Below are 21,367 nucleotides of genomic sequence, written 5' to 3'. Positions count from 1 at the left end.
CTCTCTCAGCTGAATGAAGCTCTCTTCTTTAAGGTGGAGGGTATAAATACAGCGACAAGCTTCGGGACAAACTTTCCTCTCTCCGGTGGAAGCAGGAACTGTTGTCATTCCATAACCATGGTTTCGTATCAAGAGAGAACTGTTATACACAGCACTAAAAATAAGTCACATAAGTAACCGTGTGGGAAGTGAGGTAGCAGACTAATTACTTTCACTCCACAGAAAATAGGCCTAAGCCTATTGACAAAAAATCTGAATGAGAATCTGGTTTATTACCAAGTTCACATACAAGGAATTTGCATTACAATTACAATAAATATATCAAAAATAGGCCTACTATTTCAAAAACTATCGTGCATCTGTTTAAAATGAAAGAACTTGGCAGGAATGTGCAAAGATATATTCGAGGGCAAAGGTTCACAGTATTAAAAATAGAAAGAATATTCAATATGCAGAGAAAGTAAAACTAAAAACTAAAACTTACTCCCATGCCTCTTTGGTGCCATTTCTTTCTTTTGTGTAGACCTCTTGTTTTTAACTCTGGTGTTTATGAGCTGCTTGGTTTTGCAACAGTCCCTGTAAATATACTACACTTTACTATCAAAGTAGACATTTGATCCTAAGTACAATGTAAACTTTAAGTTGTTAACGTCTGTATGACGATTTTAAATGTCTATCTTAGTTTGATTAGTTTCCATTTGTATGGGTAGTCACACGGAACTACATTTATTCGGAGCGTGTTCCATGACAAACACAAAACGGCATTGCACGTGGCCTGTAAGTCAGCATCGATGCAGGCTCACTGTTGGAGGGTTTTGAAACCCACTTCCGCGCCCCGCGAATTGGTCTGGGATGGCACTTAATATGGCAGACCCTACACACGAATGCACAAACATATTGGACTTGGTAGGGAGAAGGAGTAGGGGTGGTTTTAGAAAGACCCATAGAGTTACATTTCTCTTTGTTACAGTATCTTCATTCACATACACAAAAGTGACTACCATGTGCTCTCTTGCCAACACAATAAGTGTTTAATCCGGAATAATGCTGTATTATTTGGCTATAACACATTACTATATTCTTAAGCGTGTGCAACTGCCAAAACTTAAAGAGTCCCAGAAACAGCACATCACTAATGCTGCTTCTCTGTACGGTTAGGAGACCTGTCCTGAGCCCTGAGCCATGATGCATGATGCACGGCATGACTGGGCTGGAGGAGCTGAAGGTTTAATAGTCAAGTCAATTCTTATTTATAGAGCCCAATATCACAAATTACAAATTTGCCTAAAGGGGCTTTACAACCTGTACAGCATAAGACACCCTCCGTCCTTAGGCCCCTCGCTTCGGATGAGGAAAAACTCCCCAAAAACCATTTAATGGGGGAAAAAATTGGAAGAAACCTCAGGAAGAGCAACAGAGGAGGAATCCCTCTCCCTGGATGGATAGACATGTAATAGATACTGTGTTTACAGAATAACTAACGGAATAAAATTACAGTAAACAATTCAGATGACAAAAAATTAGACAGAAAATGTGAACATATATGTGAAAAATGTCGGCGTATCAGCGCCGTGTTATCAATACATAGTCATACGACGGACACTACAAACTGTTTCCTCACTGTCACATCCCTACCGCGAGGATGTCAACAGCTTCTAGGTGTCACCAAACATCTATAGAGTCTGAGCCACACAACCTCCTCTCCTCTCCACCACCTTCTGTTACTTTACAGAAAGCATCTGTTGCCTCTCTTCATCCAGCCACTTCACCATGTTCTCCTTTATCTATTTAAACCTGATCCACTGACAGAAAAGCACCATATAATGTTTCTATCATGTCACATAGAACATACTAGTATTTGAGTGCTTGGTAATAAATACAATTTTCTTTAGCTGCTAAAAGCCTTACTGTGCTTTACGAGGGAAAAGCTTTTAATTTGTAGCAGGAAATGTGCAGTTAGCATTAATAGTATCCAAAGTACAGCTGTAGGATCAGAATAGAGAAAGAGGCTGCACTGCACCGCGTTGGATGAAAAGTACTGTAAGAAAAAGAGCGTGGGAGTGGAACAAAACTTCAAACCACAGAAACTTGTATGTTACACGGGAGCTACAAAAGAGAGAAGACTGGGAATGAAAATGTCTGTGGACTGTTGACTAAGGCCAGCCTCAAAATCCCTCCTCTCCTCTTACATTATACACTACACACTACGCTGCTGCTGCTGCTGCTGCTGCTCTATGGCTGTGGCCCAAATACTAGGCAGCCTCTCGCTAATCCACGCTGGCATGGAGTCTACTTCAACATGTTTTTTGTCCATTGCATTTCTAATATTAGTCAGTTTGGTGAAGTCAGTTTGTCGGCCTGCTGTAAGCTTCCGATCAGTGCTTCATTAGTGCTGAAACACAGCTGACACCTCCCGTCTGGTGTGAATTTGAGGTACACTTTAGACTAACAGTCAGGTACAGTCAGGCTATGAGATGAGATGGTCCAACCTCACAGATGTTAACTAATAGTGCATTCGGGCGCTCCTCGTCGGGGCCGCTGCTGGCCATTTGGGTGCTCACAAACACATTTTTAAAGCCTATAATAAAGCAGCACACTGTACAAACAGATTGTAAAATGATGCAGATAGAATGCAGCTATGAAATGAAAGTTCAGTTTATTATACATCTGCATGAATGACGCTCTCTCAGTCACCATAAGATACACAAGGCCGCGCTGGAGCCCCAAGGCCGGCGGTAATGACATAAACAAAAATCAACCTGCTCTCATTCCTTGGCTTGGTCAGGACTCCTTGGCGTCACTTTACTATCGCAGTAAACATGTAGTTAACGTTGTGAAGTCAAACTTAGGTTTAGGCAACAAAAACACTTCATTAGGTTTAGGGAAAAAAGATGGTGGTTTGGGTTAAAGATACTATGTAAAGTGAAACTTAACCTTGTGAACACAAAGACAGACAACAGGTTGTTGGTTTCACACAGGACATGAATAGCGGCCCCCGTGGGTGAAAGCCCTGTGTTTGTTGAACCCACACAACCCCTTTCTCTTGAGCGTTTAATATTGACACGGATGGGTTTACATCGTGGCTACTCGAAAGCCCAAAGTGTCTGGATCTGATGCCCTGGGAGTAAGAATGGGCTGATACAATCAACCGATCCACGGACGCAGAGGTGACCACAGATTTTACTCTGTTTGCCCGATGGCCAGTACTTAACTGAAAAAATTAAAAACATTTTAAACATACCTGCAAGCGCAGCCCAGTCGCCATGAAAAAATGTTGGCTTTGGACGTTTCTGCAAACTAGGGATACGTTGAATGCAGATGTTTTTTTAATTTGGTCAGAGCAAATGACGTAGTTTAAATAGCAAAAAGAGAGAGGGTTGGCGGGAGGGGAGGTGGATTGCAGAAACGTCCAGTGCCAACTTTTTTTTTGGCGACTGGGTTGGCAAGCGCTGCACAAGAGTCATCCAACAGTTTCTTCTTTTCTCTCTTCTCTGCCCCCGACTCCTGTTGCCTTTTTTGTGGTCATTTTTTCCGAAAAATCATCATGGCAGCGTTGACATGGTCAGGCTGTTCTGGTGCCCCCCTGGCTCCAAACGCGCCGGCGCTGCTTCTTGTAAACTCATGGAGTCAAAAATGTCCAGTTATATCACCAAGAGAGTGATAACAAGTGTTAATACCAATAATAACTCACAGTCTTTGTACAGTACCACGCATCATTATAACTTCCATTAATCTGCGCTAAACCTATATACAGTATAGATTAGCGACATATCCAAGTTACTAACAAGCTAAAAAGCTGTTGACATATTAATATATCTTTTTGAATAGCCAATAAAGATGCATGTGAAATTACGAATCATCTATTTTTTATTAATTTCAATCAACTGACTGAAAGAAAAAATATCACACTTTTCCCTTTGAATGAATTATTAAACTCACTATGATTTATTTATGTATTCAATTGTACTTTCTAGTAATCACACAGCCTATTAGTCCTCTTTTTTCGCATCACATGATTAATGTCGGGTGCTGTTTGTCTGACAGATAGATTGCATTGCCGTGTAGAGCTCTCTCTCAGACACCTTCGCCATCAGTTGTTTGTCACTTGTCGTGGCCCCCGAGGAGTAAACCTGCTTCGCCCTGCGTGTGTCAGGAGATGATGGTGAGATATCCCCTCTGCGTTTTCTCACGCTGCTCTGCAGCTGCCTGACTCAACATAATATCCACACCACTTGCTACACATTTAAAATGGCTGAGTCAGAATCATACACAGCAGCCCTACGACATGTTTTCCTCCCACACTCCTTCTTAGAGCATCCTCCAATAAACACTGTGTTCACTTATCAAGAAATAAAATGCCTTACATGATACTGTGGAAATATCTTGGATGACTTTATTCCAGTTCAGTAAGTTGGAGCCAGCACAGCTCGTTTAGTTGCCAACGGTGATATAAGCCCCATTATTAATAAAGTAATAAAGTGTTGGGACTCATTTCAGATTTTATAATCTGCCAGAAACATAACTGGCAGTTCAGCTAAATGATCCAGCTGAAATTCACTGTCTGACTGAAGAATTGACAAATTAAATCAGTCAAACGGGTTTATTTGAAAATCTGAAGGTAAAAGCAGTCATTTGAATTGTGGTTGGTATTGATAGTCTTCTTTATAAATGTGAACAATGCAGCCTTTAGACAAATAATAACATATTTTCCCACAAAGACAACACTTAGATAAAACATAGATAAGACTGTGGCAACTTAAAAGTATCAAGAAGCATCGCCCTGAAGGGGTTTATTTCACAACAACGACCCGCTAGCTGTACATTATCCTGCTTATTACACGGCCACTTACTTAAGAGATCAATAATTTGACACAGAAATGGTCCTATGGGTCTAACATCAAAACTGCGTCCATAGCAACGGTCTGGTATAAAGAAATAACAGACAGTAGAACGCCGTGATTGGCCAATTAGAATCGTATAATAAACACTTTTAAACACGTGGTTAATGTTGTAAATTGAAAAAAAAATCAAAGAAAGCACAACAAAACTACTTGGTTAGGTTTAGTAAAAAACATTATTTGCTGCTTGTTACATTATTAATCTGCAGTCGTAAATTCAAATAAGAGAACGTTGACTTTTTTTGTTTCACACGGAGCACGAACAACGGTCTTCTGGGTGAACGTTTGTTTGACCCCTCCACCACCCCGAACTCGTCCCTGCAGGGATAACAAACGTAATTAAATAAAACACAATGCAATTTCGTTGTCTGGTTTAGCAGGCAGAGCTGAAATATACTGAGAACGGCTCATTCTAAGGTAACACACAAATTCGTAGTTTCAGGTGATCATAAGAAAACATGCATATTAATATTATGCTAAATGCTACACACTGTTCTTTAAAAAAAAAAAAAAAAAAAGATATTCAAATATGCTCACCAGAAAAACATTTGTTGAAACGATTAAACATTTGTTTTATGTTGCAGTTTTCCCAAATCTCAGCAATTACTTTTGTGAGTCCAATCATTTAATCAGTATCAATAGAAAAACTGGCCAAAGCAACAATATGAAAAAACATAATATTGTACTTTAAACATGTCATGTACAGTCTGATATTCAGGAGTTGAAGGCACATTGATGCTTAAAGGAGACACTAATGAATGTTGATGTGCTAGAGGACAGAAGGATGCTGCAGTGCCCTCTACCTCCCTCCCTCCCTCCCATCTCCTCTAATTCTCTCTCTCTCCTCCGCTGCCCCATTCGACCCCGGTAAAGGCTCTCAGCTCACTTTTGTTTATCTGGCAAAGGATGTAGAAGCACCCCCCCGCCCCACCACCCCTCCTCCATCCCACCACTCTCCCGCTCTGTCTTTCTTCCCTGAAAGATATTTCCAAATGAGTGAGCCCAGACCACAGCTGCCTCTCTGACGCATTAATCACTTGGCTGCCGCCCCCCTCCACTCCTACATGCGCACACACACTGCGCTCACAGACACACACACACACACACACACACATATGGATAACCTGGTTTGACTCGCACAAGTAAAGGCATGTACCGCCACCGTGTAATATAAACACATGTCAACGCACGCGACTTGGGCAGGTAGAGAGAGAACACAGCAGGATGATACACACACACATACACCGAGCATCCGCCCACCACTCAAGTGATCTTGACTCTTTATACTACACCAACTCCCTCCTCTCTCCATCCAGCCATGGCTCCCACATGACCCTCCATTTTCCTCATCATTAGCGACACCAACCAGCAGCCGCATTCCATCCATCCCTCCCTCCCTCCCTCCCTCCTACCCCTCCCGGCATCCCTCGCCGCTCCTCTGTTTACTTCTCGATTTCTTTATTTGAATTCGGCACAATACCTCCCCTCTGTCTCCTCTGAGCAGAGAGGGGCATGAAAAGCGGCAGGAAAAGTGATGTAGAGAGGGGAAGAGAAGGGAGGAACGCCTGCTTCAGATGTTAATTTGTAGGAAATCATATGTAAAGTGATGCACCTGGTTTATGTAACTACCCTGTAGGAGATGAGTGGAGGATGTTACACATCCTGACAGTGAAACATAGCTTGATGAGGCCAAGTCATCACACTGTTGCAGGACTAATGACATTAACTTTCAGGAACACTTACTGCTGCACTAATGAATATATATTGGACTGACATTAGTCAGGTGCCAGAAATATGACTTCAACTGAATCCTAATGTCAACATGTGTCTGCTGGATGTCAAATAGGCAACAGTTTGCTAACATGTTTGCCACAACAACGTTAGGCAATAAGGTGAGATGACCCAAAAATATTCCAACAACTTAAAGATCACCTCCACTCAAAAATATGTTTATGTTTATGTTTATGTCCCCTAAAAGGTCTGAACTTCAGCATACTGATTTGAATCTGTGCAGGTGCTTTCACATTCCTCTACTGAGGGGAGAGATGTGTGTGCACGTCCCTAAAAATCTGAGATTCAAACATACCCCGGCCAAGCTAGATTCGTCATAAATTCGAAAGTCAATCGCTGTCTAACACGCAAATGCAGATACGTATTGACAGGTAAACAGTCTTCGACACAACACCGGCAAAGAAACCTGAAACCTCCAGCGCAGAACGGACGTGAAAGTTTTGACAGCAGAGTGTGCAGTTTTGGATGTAAATCGGACTCTTCCTTCCACTACCTATCAAAAAATGTCATTAGAAATTAGTGTCAGCAACCCAGCCGCCAAGAAAGTGTTGGCATTGTACATTTCTGCAAACCAGGGATACGTTTCATGAATATTTTTTAGATCAGCCTCGTATCACGCTTACACAAAACGCACAATGCGACTGGCATTTAAGGATTAGGCAACAAAACCACTTTAGTTTGGTTTAGGAAAAAAAACGACATGGTTGGGCTTAAAACTACTACGTTTGTAAAGTGAAAATGAAAGTGAACATTGTGAACATGCGACATGAACAAACAGCTGATTGTAACGGGACGCACGGGACATGAATGCCAGTCCCCTGGATGAAAGCCCTGTGTTTGTTGGACCCACCCGCCTGGTGTGTCTCTTTTTGCTCTTTAAACTACGTCACTTGTTCTGACCAAATGCAGAAACGTTTACATTTAACGTATCCCTTCTAGTTGCCAATTTTGGTGCACAACGGACTCCTCATCTGAGTCAAACATGTGGCTGAATCTCTCCAGTGTTTCCTCGAACGGAGGATATAGTCCAGACGACGAAACCATAGCTGCAGATTACAAGCCGGTCGTGGAGCTCCGTGCCGTCATCTTGATGCGCACTGCTTTTTCACTGGTCAACCTAATAGAAAACCATGTTAAACTAAATATTAATAACAGCAGGGGTTTTTTTTACATACTTTAAATTGTGTCTGGAGGAAACTTTAAACTTTACTTTTATTCTAAAGCCACTCTAGAGCCAGTGTTTGGTTTGTGTGTTCTTAGCTACTGTAGAAACATGGCGGACTCCGTGAAGAGGACCCATTCCCCACGTAGATATGAAAAGACTCATTCTAAGCTAACAAAACCACAACAACTCTTGTGTGTTTATACACTAATGAAAACATAGTTATGAATATTATATATTCCATTTTCTGCCAATAGATCCCCCGAAATGCTGCACACTGTTCCTTTAAAGTGCTGCTAATTTCTGTTAAGAGTCACAAGTGGAATGATCATGACATTTTCCCACTGTATCAGGAGACTTCATGGCAAAGCTTTCTGAGCTGCAGTTGTGCTCTCTGTATTTCAAACAGCATGTGCTCTAGATGTTAAGTGGCTTTTGGTGAGCCAGACAGCATGTAAACGAAGCTGAAGCAGCATCAGCTTAGATTTCATGGAAAATATAACACAATAAATAACATCAGTTTATTGTAGCTGCAAAAGAAATCACTCATTGTTATTATCATCATCATCATTGTCACCTATTATTTCAGAATTAATGACATGAACATCTATAGTATTATTTGTGTTGTTTTTTAAAAGAAATTAACTCAAAATGAGTGCAGTTTTCTGTAGTTAAACTCAGTAGAACAGCCATTCAGGACCTGATGTTTACTCAGTTCATTTTAGATCAAGATATTTGATCAATCGCTGACTTCCCAATGATTGACACAGGTCCATAACAAGGTATCTTATAAAACTACCCATCAGATTTATGTGAATATTTGTGGATCCCAATGAATGAATCTCATTATAAGTGATGCATTTTTTAAATTTCAAAATATAAGTGGAAGTTTGTTATGAAATGTACGGAGCACATTCATGTTCCCGAGGTGATGAACCTAAACCTGGTACCAGACCTCTGAATCACCTCCCACATCTCCAATTTGCTCCGTGATTCAAGTGAGTTCAGTATTTTTCTCATTAAAAGCTGTGAGAAACCAGCCATCAATCAGAGCTTAAAAAGAAGGACATCCTTTTATGCCAGACACCGAGAATAGCTATATATTTGAGAAGTAGATGACAGGAAAATGGCCAGATTGACGCAGCTTCGCAGGTTGTTGTTGAAATCAAGATATTTCTTATTTCTGAAGGTACTCATTTTTAACTGCTCCTATCAGCTGCTATCAAAGCTTATATGTAGACTGAAAATGACTGAACAGATCAGATCACTCACTACTAATTGGCTATGGTAAAAGAAGACAAAACCTACCCTCTCCCATACAGAAATTGGCTTCCTGAGGCTGAATGGAGTGGAATGGCTTTTCAGTGTTCGACTGTTATCAGCTCATTAAATGTGCATTATCAGTCTCTATAAGCCTCATAGATGTGGGTCAGTAGGGGCCTACCACACCTGCTCCCATCCATCGCCCAAGACCTCCACCACATATGGAGTTTCACGCTGTCTATAGTACGACGCCTCACTTCTGCTTTTGCTCTTTGTCATAATTACTACAGTCACTAGAGGTCACTGTCGTCTTCTTTTATCCCTTCTTTCAGTGATCGCCAGTGGTAATCGGTGATAAAACCTACTAGTAGGTGTAGCAGGCTCCTTCTGACCCACATCTATGAGGCTGACGCCTCGTTTACACACAGTTTTGTGTCCATAAATCAATATATGATACAGATTACGCCCCCTAGTGTTTAACGCAAGGAAATGCATCTCTTTACGGATGGATAGAAACACCATCACAGATATGGAAGAGAAGCTACTACATAGATATAAAACAGTTTGAATATCTATGTTTTTCGCTGTCCAGTCTAATGTTAGAGTCATATTTATAAAGTTTTTTTCTAAATGAAAAAAGTGTGACGTCATATTTAGCGAACATTGGAAGAAAGCTAGCTGTGTAACATAGAGTACATGTATTGGTTCATAAGTTTTTTAACAAAATAGTTCACAAAACTGCTAAATATGCCGTTGAACTTTTCACTTTTCACAATTTATAAATAGAGCTGTATTATATTCATCGATCAGTTTTTTCAAACACATGGGAGATCACGGAGGTTCCTCTAGGAATGAATATGAATGAACTTCAGGTAGACTTGCATACGCACACAGAGCTGTGTGGAAACAAGGCACTATAACCACTGATAATGACCATTTAATGACCTGATAACTGTCTAACCAGCTGGATTTTTACATGGTCTTCCCTAGTGTCACCCTGAGGACAAACATTACATTTTAGACCCTAATTATCTGTTTCTTGTTTGCATCCAGGAGTTTCGCATTGTCAGTTGTCGTGAACATTGCACCCTCTAGGGGATGCTAGCAAGGTGCTTTAGTTCTAGTTTTGATATTACCTCATGGAATCTGTGTCGAATTCCTCTGAGCATCCATTTAGTTACATGTTTGCAACAACACTCTGAAATCAATTTTCTGAACAGCTGTTGCATATTTATCAATAATTACTCTATAATTGCCTAATTTTCCAAAGACTCATTTACATTATAGTAGCACTGGACTAAACTGACATACATATTTCGACTCCAGGCATTGCAGCTTCCCTTATCTAATGAGATTATTTCCATGAAGCAGCAATGCTTGAAATAAATGTTTGTATAACTTGCGGTATCTGCTTTTAAATTGTCTGGAGAAAACACAAAACAAATATACAGCATAAAGTGGTGGGACATAGGATATAACATCATGCAAATGAATACATAAATAGGAGTGCTGGCTTTTTTAGTTTATATTATTATAAACAAACCACCATATTGCGGCACGCTTAAACCGTAAAATCCTCCTCCTTTTTTGTTTACTGGCATTGTTGGAATTTGCTTTGCACTCATTAGGCCCAGCAAGAGATAAAGGCGTTTTGTGCCTCATACAGCAGCCGCGGTAGCACAAAAGCCACTTACATGCTCACTGCAAGCATGTAACACCCTATAAAGCTCTTCACACCCCGTTCTTACATAATGTGTCACAAATCCACCGAGCATCAGTGGGAGAGGTACAGAGTGTGTGTGTGTTTGTGTGTGTGTGTGTGTGTGTGTGTGCGTGTGTTTGTGTGTGTGTGTAGGGGGGTGGGGTTATTGGAATATAGCTGCAGGAAGTGTTTAGTATCATTGCTGATGCTTTAATTAATGTTAGTTACAAAAAGTCATTTTATTTATAGCCACGCTAATGGCAGGACTAGTTGGCAAACCACTTTGATCCAGACAGTAATATCTCAACAACTATAATGCTGAATTCCCACAGCATAGTACGGCACGCAAATTTGTTTTTCCTACAACGGCGAAGGCATGACCCGCCCTACTCTGCCTCTGATAACATGATATTCTTCCTCTAATGTTAACCTCATGCCTAATAACCGATCCAACCAACAAAGGCAGCGAGTACCAGCCCAGCAGAGACAGAGTAGGGCGGGTCACGCCTTCTCCATCCTAGGAAAAACACTATTCCGTACAGCACAGCTCTACTCAACTCGACTTGCTCTTTTTTGGTTTCCCATTAGCAAAAGTTGTGGATAATACCTGGTACTTTTTTGGTACCACCTCTACTCGGTCGAGGTTCCAAGCGAGCTGAGCTACAAGGTGGAGTAAAACTCTGCAGAGCAGTGACTGGTCAGAGTGGATTTTGTCACTTGCGCAACACGGGACATCCCACACAAACTCGTCATTTTTAAATAGCCATCAATAGTGAGCGCATACAGATGTTAAAAAAAATGGAACACTATAGATGCACAGATTGGATCTGACGTCATCCATATCCGTGTGTACGCATAACCTCACATCAACTTCCAGAATTAATTATTTCCTTTAGCGCCATCATCTGGTCAACATTCCCAATACTTTGGTTTGTGCTTCATAGTTTGTGCTCAGAAAATGTGTGGAACTGTGCTATATTTCGTTGAGGATATTAAGTCTTAAGTTCTATTTGTGGCAGAGAGAATATATATATATATATATGTATATATATATGTATATATATATATAGAACTGCCGTAACAGTGACCCATCTGGATCTTCAGGCTCTGTGTGTTTCTTTGACACTTTAAAGCAAGGCAGTTTATTAGCAATTCAGTCAGATGCATTATCTTACATTTGAGTGAATCTCAAAGGGGGTTTCTGCTATCACCAGCTTTAGCTTTGGTCTATTATGGATTACATGGTTGAATAATGCAATGTCGGACTGGAAAGGAAGATACTGGCTCTGAAAAGGAATCTTCATTACAACTTCACGGCAACAATCATTGGCAGATGAGTGAGGCTTCTATTGGTCGGTATATAGCTTATTAAAAAAAAAAGCGTCTCTCTGAAGGTGCTTCACATGTATTATAAGTTATAGTGGAAAAAGTAATTTGTTATTTCGCTCCCTTGACGCCTCAATTCTTTCATGTCAGTGAGTTACAGAAGCACACTGCTGCCACCATGAGAAAAGATGTGCTAATAAGTAATCATATTCATAAGTTAAAGATGTGACATCCTTTCTCTAACTAGTTAAATGTAATAATGGTACGTCTGTAACTGAGGAAACTCCAGCTTGTTTAACCGGGCTCTGAAAATGTATTCAAAACAAATTGTAACACCATACAACGAACCCTTTAAAACTTCAAGGCCATGCCAATGTGAAAATGTTCAATCACCTCTGTAATGGCTCCGTTGTTGTTAGGATTAATTTACTCCACTCAGGATTATGAATTTGAAAAACTGCAGCTGTTTATTTTCAGTTAATGACTAAATGCTAAACAGTCGTCGTATGATGCATTGTAATGTGCCAACCACCAGGGCTCCATAAAACCATTCACTGCTCAGTAAAACTCCTGAACACATTAGAAGGTACACAAAACATCAATAATAGAACAATACAAATTGGTGAGCACCTCTGTAGTTACTCAACAAAACGTATAAATCTTTTAACAGGTAAAGGAAAAAAACAAAGGTGATGGAAAACAGATAAAATGCTGTGTTGATTTCTTCAGTCGTGAATGTTATGTGCACCTCTGGCACACACAAAGGAGCAGTAAGCTGCAATGTCTTCTCTTCAGACTCTGACTGGATCTTTTTCGTTTTTATTGCAACACATAAAACATGTATTTTTCATCTTGTTATAATCTCATTTTGGATGATACCCTTGGCACGGCTTTGTTGCCTTTATGCAGTGCTATGTTGCTGCTGTATATTAATAAGAGGCACTGAAGGCAACAGTCTAATCAGAGACTTATTGCGGAGTCCGATAGCTAAACTGACCAATGGGATCATCTCCCACAAATTCTGCATGTCCTAACTTTGAGCTTCCCTCTGAACAGTCTACACACAGATTAACTTCAAATCCTCACCAAGAGGGATTCTGCTGTTTGAAGTGTTCAGGCCATACAAGGATCTTGACCTTTTCTCGGCTGCCTCCAGCTGTCAGTCGGCTGTACTAACACAGCATTCACACGGCAAGCAGCTTGGTTGAAGGCTTGTTCTGTTCTCAGAGATCGTGGTTGACAGGCTTCCGTCATCTCGTGCATCGAATTTATTTTTAAAAAGCAAAAGTCATAATATCAACCTTGGTGTTGCCTTCTGTAGTCTTGTAATTTTGTCTAGGTTTGGCCATCGGTTCTGTCAGTTATAATATTGTAAGTGCTGAGATCTGAGGACATGGCAACACAACTACAGCAAGCACTGCTGGTGGTTGGTCAAAGTTAAACTAGGAAGATGGTCTGTAAATTGACAAACTGTTCTCACTTTCAACTCGTCAAATAACGCCGCTTGGTCGGTGCCCCTAGGCGTCTGATACTGACGCAACGAGGCACCCTTTAGCGTCCCTATGAGACACACCGGGCTTTCGACTAACTCCAATGTAAACCCACCCGTGACATTATTAGACAGTCAGAGCAACTGACTGACTCTTCCCAGTAGATGCAAGACGAGATAAAATGCTTCTCAAGAGTAGCACGTACCAATCACGCTACACGGGTCATGCTTTCAGAAGCAAGATTCAAAATTTTGCATCCCTGACACGTCCTAAACTGACGCTAAAGGGGTATGTAGAGCATCATAGTTTGAAGCTAAGGGCCACTGACCGAGACTCGGTATTTGACGAGCTGGGAGCGACAATGTGTTGAAACTGTGATGGATGTTTACGGGATAAGTTGAGTGATCATTTTACCGCTCGCCTTTGTTTTCTTTTGCAAATAAATTTGCCGAACCTGCGGTTTTGTTCAATAATCTGATTGTCTGAGAGCTCATACTTATTTTTAGCAATGGGAGTACAACCTTCCATACCAACCGCATTATTACAGTACATTACAAGGCCTGTAGCCATTATTATGGTAAAGACATGCCCCTGATATGTAATAATGCTGTACTTGTGCACTTGTCCAGAAAGATAACTCAGAAATCAACTCCTTGCAGTCAACACAGAGACACACAATCAGACTTGCTCACACACATCTGTGAAAGCGTGCAATCAGACGGGACAGACTGCAATCAGACATTGGCAAAACACAACCTCAGTCTCAGACACACACACATACACACACTTACACACACATAAATGCACCAGCTCAGCGTGCAAAGATTTGTCATTTTATCAGCAGGAGCCACACACCAACAAAAAAGAAGAAAATGATTGCATGCTGCTCAATAAGCATGCACTCACAGACACATGTTCCTCGAAATGTCAAAGGGGAATTAATATCTGTGGATTGGTTGTGCTGATCGCACGCAGTGCAGAGAGCAGAATGGCACACCAATGTTTAGTACGTCAATTAAGAAAATGCACCATACCATATAAGATTACTATATGTTGCATCATGTGTGTGATTGAGACAGGGTATGAATAAATGTATGTCTAACAGTAGAACTTATAAAAAATGCAATACTAGTGCTATTACTACTAATAACACCACAGGGAGAAACATTGACAGACTGATGCCCGGATTAATATTTAATATTTTCAGCAACCCTTTTATCCTTCAATCCTGTGTACAAGTGATTTGTTATTAACAAAATAAAATCTACAAATAAAAGCGATGTCAGTGTGACAGTGAATTTGATTTCCTGATGAAAATCTTCCTCACTGTCATAGTGGCCATCTGTGTGCAAACTTATTATGCATACATTTCTTATTGAATCAAATGGAAACATGCAGCTGTTAGCCCAGGCAAATGGAACATGGCGTTTTCTCCTTCCATTGCAGCCTCAGTGAATTTGGGCCTCAGGCTAGCTTTGTACGGCGCGGTGTGAAGTGTCATTGTCTGACAACTTTAATCTAGGATTGGCTGCTTCGATTTTTTGACATGGATGGCCAAAGGCTGAAATCTAACCGTCTTTTCAGTGCCATGGGCCAAATATGTTACTGGCCATTGGAGAAAGTTGGAAATACCAGAGGTACACGACACTGGATAAAACTTAAAAGAGAAATCTATTTGTATTTGTCAAAGTATGAAATGCCTTTAAAGGCCTAAAGCATTAAACTGCTCAATATTTGTCTTGTGCTTTTGGAAAGCAACATTTACCACCACAAATTCAGCACTTGTGCAAAGAGCTAGCAAGAAAAAAATACCTATTTTATATTTTTGTTCTTGATTAACCAATGTTTAAATGTCCAGTTTGTAGCATTTCGGGGATCTATGAGCAGAAATGGAATATAATATTCATTCGTCTGACTTCTGTTGCTACTAAAGTAGTGTTGCTATGGTAAGGATGGCCTCTGAGCGAGGTGAACGGCATTAGTTGCATTCAGTTGGTTGCAATCCACAACCACGCCGCTAGATGTCGCCAAATCCTACACACTGTACTCATGAGAATTAAAAAATACATTATATCACATAGAGTCAAAGCATTACTGGACAGTGTTGTCACACCAGCCCATATGCAAAGAAAGATAATGTTATTTTTGCATATTATTTGTGACACATCATTTATACTTCACTATATTTTGATCTCTTTCCAAAGTATACCATCATCTTTTGACTGATTTGTTACCTTCCGGATAGCCATTGGTTTGAATTATTTCGATGCTACTGCAGATACAATACCTGGCATTCAGTACAGATACCAAAACCTTCGGTGTACAGATCTGTTGATCCGGCAAAGAAAGAGTGAAGAAAAGTGGATACTATGAAAAGAGTGTTTTCATCTTTAAGGTTACTGTTAAGCAGTCACTTCAAAACTAAAATTTTGTTGAATCCAGGAAAGCACTTAATGTGTAGTTCAACAGTTTGAAAAAATAGAAAAGACTAAATGCTCCTTCATATCTACTCTCTCATGTTGTTCTGAAATGATTAAAACCCAGTAGCTTTTGGATGTAGAAAGTCATGTATAGTGTGCTTTGGAGAACAATATAGTGCTGTATTTTGTCATTGTCAGTGAACAATAACTCTACAGCAATTAGGCTATCCTATAATCAAATCATATTGTCCAACAGCTGCTGTGGTTTCTGCCTGTGTGAATAGGAGGCCAATAAAGCAGTCATTTATTCGTTTTCTTGACCATGGTGGAGAGTTTCCTGGTCTAGATTGATGCAGATAATGGTTTGTATCCCCGCCTTCCTGCAGTATATTGCTTGGGAGATTGGAAAGATGTGCACTTCAAAGCTTTGCTGAATGAGTGACTGAGGTAAATATGTGGTCATGGTGCTTTTCCATGGTGCCTCTGACTGGTTGACGTTGACATACTGTACGTTGGATATTCTACTTTTCTCAACCGTCTTCTGTTCGACTGTCGGTCTCTCCACCTGTCCAGTGGACAAATGGACGGTGATAGTGCTTTTGTATTTGTGTGAATTAAATGAGAGATTTAGAGGAAATGCATTAAGTGCAGCTCAGACTAGCAATTATATATTACTCCCACCATCTCTGATGTGTCATTATCATAATGTCTATTTCAGTTCTGTGAGGTTATCTTCTCCTGTTCACATACTGATGTGCAGGACTGTCAGCTGCAAACTAAAAGTGTCTCACACTGAACGTGTCAATGTGAGTGTTTTGTTTGAAGGGAGTGTATTGTTAGTCCTGTCTTCCTGCCCCTCAGTTAGTAAACTTGATGCTCCAACACTTGTCACACGTCTTGATGAGCTGTCTCTCATGAAAAAGGCTCATAAGCAGCTTCCATAAAGCCCTCACAGGTATTGAAGAAGCACAGAGCGAATGCAGCCATTTGCATTTAAAAACATCAACGCTCATGAAATATTCATTCTCTGATCACAAGGAAATATTGCGCTATTATTTAAAATTGCAAACTATATTTATACAATTATGTTTGTGACAGGTTGAGAACATGTCAGTGACATTTCAGATCATTGAAAGTATATTGTTTACTTGTTTCTTAGCAAACTATTTGTCCACGTGCACATGATAGCAGAAGATGAGAATAATACAGAACAAACATCTTGTCTTTGTGTCGGTACCCATCGGTCATATTCAATAGAGTGGTAGCAACGCCTTGGTTTCCTCAACAAAAAGCCAACTGGATTCTTCCATTGGGTTTTGGATTATTGCAGAAAATAAGCTCTGTGGAAAACACACATTATGATACTTACACGTTTTGTTCAGCAACATAATCTTCACAAATGTGCACCACTTTTGTGATTTTTGAATGTAATTGCCAAAAATAAAAAGCCAACGTTAGGCTATAAACAAACTACACAACGGTTTCATTGACGACCGAGACATTGATGATGTTTTGTTGTCTGATTTAGCCACTTGTTAGAAACCGCCTTTCTAAGATACATAAGTTTCAAAATTCACGAGTGGGGTATTTACTGACATATTTTATGTTGTAGAACAAAACGTTAAAATCTCTTAGTGTTAACCACAGAGCGTATTTCAGGCATCTAACTGAAAAAAAACATTGACTTCCCAACAAGGGAACTGGAAGTGCTAAATTGCTGATCTTTTCCAGGCTTAAGAACTCATTCCTGCAACGCTCTATAGACAACAGATTAAACCGTGAAAGGTTGTCCAATAATAAACTGTTCCAGACACAAGCTGCGGCCACATTTTTTTTCTCCTCTGTTTTTCAAATGGTACTCCAACACACCTCCCCCTCAAGTCTTTCATGCCAAAAATACTGAAATGTTAAAAAAACAAGCTTCATGTTGCACCTTTAAACGGCCTTCGCCCACCAAGATGTCAGAAGTGCTTTTTCTGCAGCACCTTTGACAGCGTCCTAGGTGGCCGCGGCACACGGTTGTTGGCCATTAATTAGTGTAAAGCCCACCGCCTCCCCGTACCATCTTCCAGCGTGTCAGAGTTGTTTATTTAGCACAACAGGAACAATTAAGCCGCTGACAAGGCAGCCGCCGTTTGAAGTCCGTCGTACTACCTCCACTGGCTTAAAACACAACTTAGCAGACACCTTGCAGCACCCTGCTGCTGCCTTGTAACCTTCAGTGGATGCCTTGAAATGCATTTTGTAGTATGTTAGCATATTATCATAACCAGATGCCCACCCTACCGCCCACCTCTGCACATGTTTGAAAAATGAGGTTCAGTCTTGAATACTAAAGACGGCGAGGTTCATTTATTTAGGGCTGTGTTTGGGCCACCAAGGGATGCTCATTTGAATCTCGTTTGTTAAGCTGTCTATCCTTATCTGTCAGCATCAGAGGATGCAATTTCTCTCTTCCCACCTCATCCTCCTTGTCTCCTAAATGGCAGGGATATTTAGAGGTGCTTGACAACTGAGGCATGCAAATTAGCAGTTGATGTTTCCTGCATTCTTTTAGTTTCTTTCGTCTCCCCCACTCCTGTGTCGGCCCTTTTAGCCTCTATGAGAAGATGTTATTTGTGATGCTATATTTGTAACTATGTAGGAGGAGAGTGTAAGGGGGAATTACAAAGACTTTAACCATAAGTTTTCTCTCAATCTCAATTGGAAGCTTGGCAAAACGGTATGCCTCTTTATAGGATCTGGTAGGAGTAACATCAGCGGTCTACACGTGCATTTATGTAACCCTGCATCTTAACATTAAGTACGAATTCAATGATTATAAAAGTAATTTACAGGAACCCCCAACCTGATTAGTAAATTGTAGCCTCATATTGAACCACCTGTTTTTAATAGCTGTCGTATTTATGAGGTGTGATGCTGGTGTAATGCTTTTCCAAATTAAAACTAAGCATTGGGTAGAGTTAATTTACCATGTACTGAGAGCATCAAATGTCAAGACTGGCATACATGGAGTGTTTTATTCTATATCATGTGTCATAATGGAAAACAACCAATTCTGTGTTTGGGATGCTCCATGAGGCCCAGATAGAAAGACGAGCACATTTCCCAGTATTGTGCTCTGAAGTGTTATACAGTATTATTACTGCAGTTCAGTTAATTGATATCCTAAAGTGTTGATTTCCCCTTGACTGCCTGTTTGTGTTTGTCCATGGCTCCATGTAGCCTAGAGCAACTGTGTGTGTATGTGTGTGTGTGTGTGTGTGTGTATGTAAGTGTGCTGTATCTCATGAAAATATTACACAGGGGACCGATAACTAGCAGCCACCACTGGCAAGCTGCCAGGTGTTGGTTTTGTAGCGATCATTTAAAATAAACCAAAGTCACTCAAGGCTCACTGTCAGCCGAAAACAATAGATGCAACCCCAAAGCAACGTCTGAGATGTTATTACTGTAGTTTTTCAAATCAAAGTAGCACAGAGCTAGAAAGAATCCATTTGTCATTGTACAGGCAGAGCTATTGTTTGTGAAACAAGGAAGTGTAGCAATCTAAGTTGCAGCTGATGACCGATGACGGCCGTGACTGATTTTGTTTCCCAGCACACAGGCTTGTTGAGCTTCTCTGGTCACTCAGTTCTATTTATTCCCGCGGACACGCATTAAAGGGTTTTCGTCGGCCACCTGCTGCATGTTGCCAATCATTAAATGTTATATTACACCGAAACACTCAAGAAAGGAGAATTAAAGGGCTTGTTTATTTTTAATTTGGTTTTTTTTAGACTTTTTCTTTAAAGATTTTAATGATTTTTAATGTCCAGAACTTGTAAAATGATCATGTTATCCACTAGAAAAAAAGCACAGAGTAGAGAAGTATATGAAAGAGTAAATATACTTGTGTGTAGCATACATTTTTTATACTGCGTTCTTATATCTTCTGATGTCTCACATTTATCTTGCCACCCCTTGGGGAGGGGGCCCCAACCGACAGATTGAGAAACACCGTCCTATCAATATCCATTAATATTCTTTAAAGACGTCCTTCCCTGTTGAGTTAGATGTTCTACCTTGTTATGTGGTGTTTTTTATGTTGTGCTCAATCATTTAACAAACCTGTCAAGTATATTGAGGTTTTTGTACTTTGATTGTGGCCAGATAGAAATCATTGTCCGTCTTGAATCTCCTGCGTCGTCTCTTCGTACCGACCTGATTTGATTTATATTACTTGCTCTCGTGGAGACAGACAGACTATGGGTCTTTCTCACAGCAGACATTTTGACTGGTCTTAGTAGGAAAAGCGCAGCTGTTATTAATACCACAAATGATGGCTTTGTGATATTCAAGTGTTCAAGTGTGTGACAGTGATCCCAGCAGATACCAGTGGAATCAAAGCAGCTAAATTGAATTCAGCCATCATTAATTTTATTTTTTACACCCTGTGCTTTTCCTACTGTGACATGTGTTCTGTGAAAAAGGCCTATCCATATGGGTGGGTTCTCATCTTGCTTTCTTTTAATCCCATGTGTGCTAATCATTTCTGCTCATGCCTCCCTCCTGCTTTCCATTAACACACCTGAAAGTCATTGTAATTATGTGCTATGTAGGAATCAGTGTGTCTTCTGTACCGGCAAAAAGACTCGGAGGTGTCTGGATAAAAGTCTTTTTACTTGCCTTGCTTTTTGGTACATTTAATGATACACCTTTGTTGATCTATGTGTTCCTGTCTCTGTCCTGTCCAGTGGTGAGTCAGAACCTGGTGACAGACAATGTGTCGGTGGTGGAGGGCGAGATGGCGATCATCAGCTGTCGGGTGAAGAACAATGACGACTCCGTTATCCAGCTGCTCAACCCCAACAGACAGACGATCTACTTCAGAGACATGAGACGTGAGTGTCATACAATCTTTCTTGTGTACTTAAGTGTGCTTTTAAAGTTAAGGAAAATGGTTTTGTTTTGACCAGAGGAGAACAGCCATTAATATGCATGTTTCTTTGAAAGCCGTCACTAAAGCTGCCAATTTCAATTTGAATATTTTCCTCCTTCATTTTGCTACTGGCATTTGAGAGTCTACTGTGGAACAAAATGAGATACCAACATGAACTTAGCAGGCTGATGGGACTGTTGTTGTTATGCTGTGTTTGTTTGGCCTTGTTTCCCATAAGTAGTTTTGATTTGAAGAGGTTTTTCTCATTTCTCCCATTTTGCCGACATGGCTTGAATGCACCATTAGAACTAAGAAAGCTTTCACAATAAAACTTCACAATAAAAGTCCAGTGGATTGTTTAATTTTGAACTAGCCTCATGCTATCAGGGTGAGA

General features: G+C 40.4%; 1 protein-coding gene across 5 annotated transcripts in view; it reads left to right on the top strand.

Moving 5' to 3' along the window:
* Nucleotides 1-21,367, top strand: part of cadm1a (cell adhesion molecule 1a) — a 407,287-nt gene that overhangs the window by 284,856 nt on the left and 101,064 nt on the right. For all 5 annotated transcript variants that reach the window (XM_037747727.1, XM_037747731.1, XM_037747729.1 and 2 more), the window contains one exon: nucleotides 20,789-20,935. In XM_037747727.1, the coding sequence (XP_037603655.1) occupies nucleotides 20,789-20,935 (147 nt within the window). The remainder of the gene's footprint in view (nucleotides 1-20,788; nucleotides 20,936-21,367) is intronic.

The sequence above is a fragment of the Sebastes umbrosus genome, chromosome 17, assembly GCF_015220745.1.
Source record: "Sebastes umbrosus isolate fSebUmb1 chromosome 17, fSebUmb1.pri, whole genome shotgun sequence".
Lineage (NCBI taxonomy): Eukaryota > Metazoa > Chordata > Actinopteri > Perciformes > Sebastidae > Sebastes > Sebastes umbrosus.
Note: the sequence above shows the minus strand (reverse complement) of the source record. Positions and strands in the feature narration are given on the sequence as shown.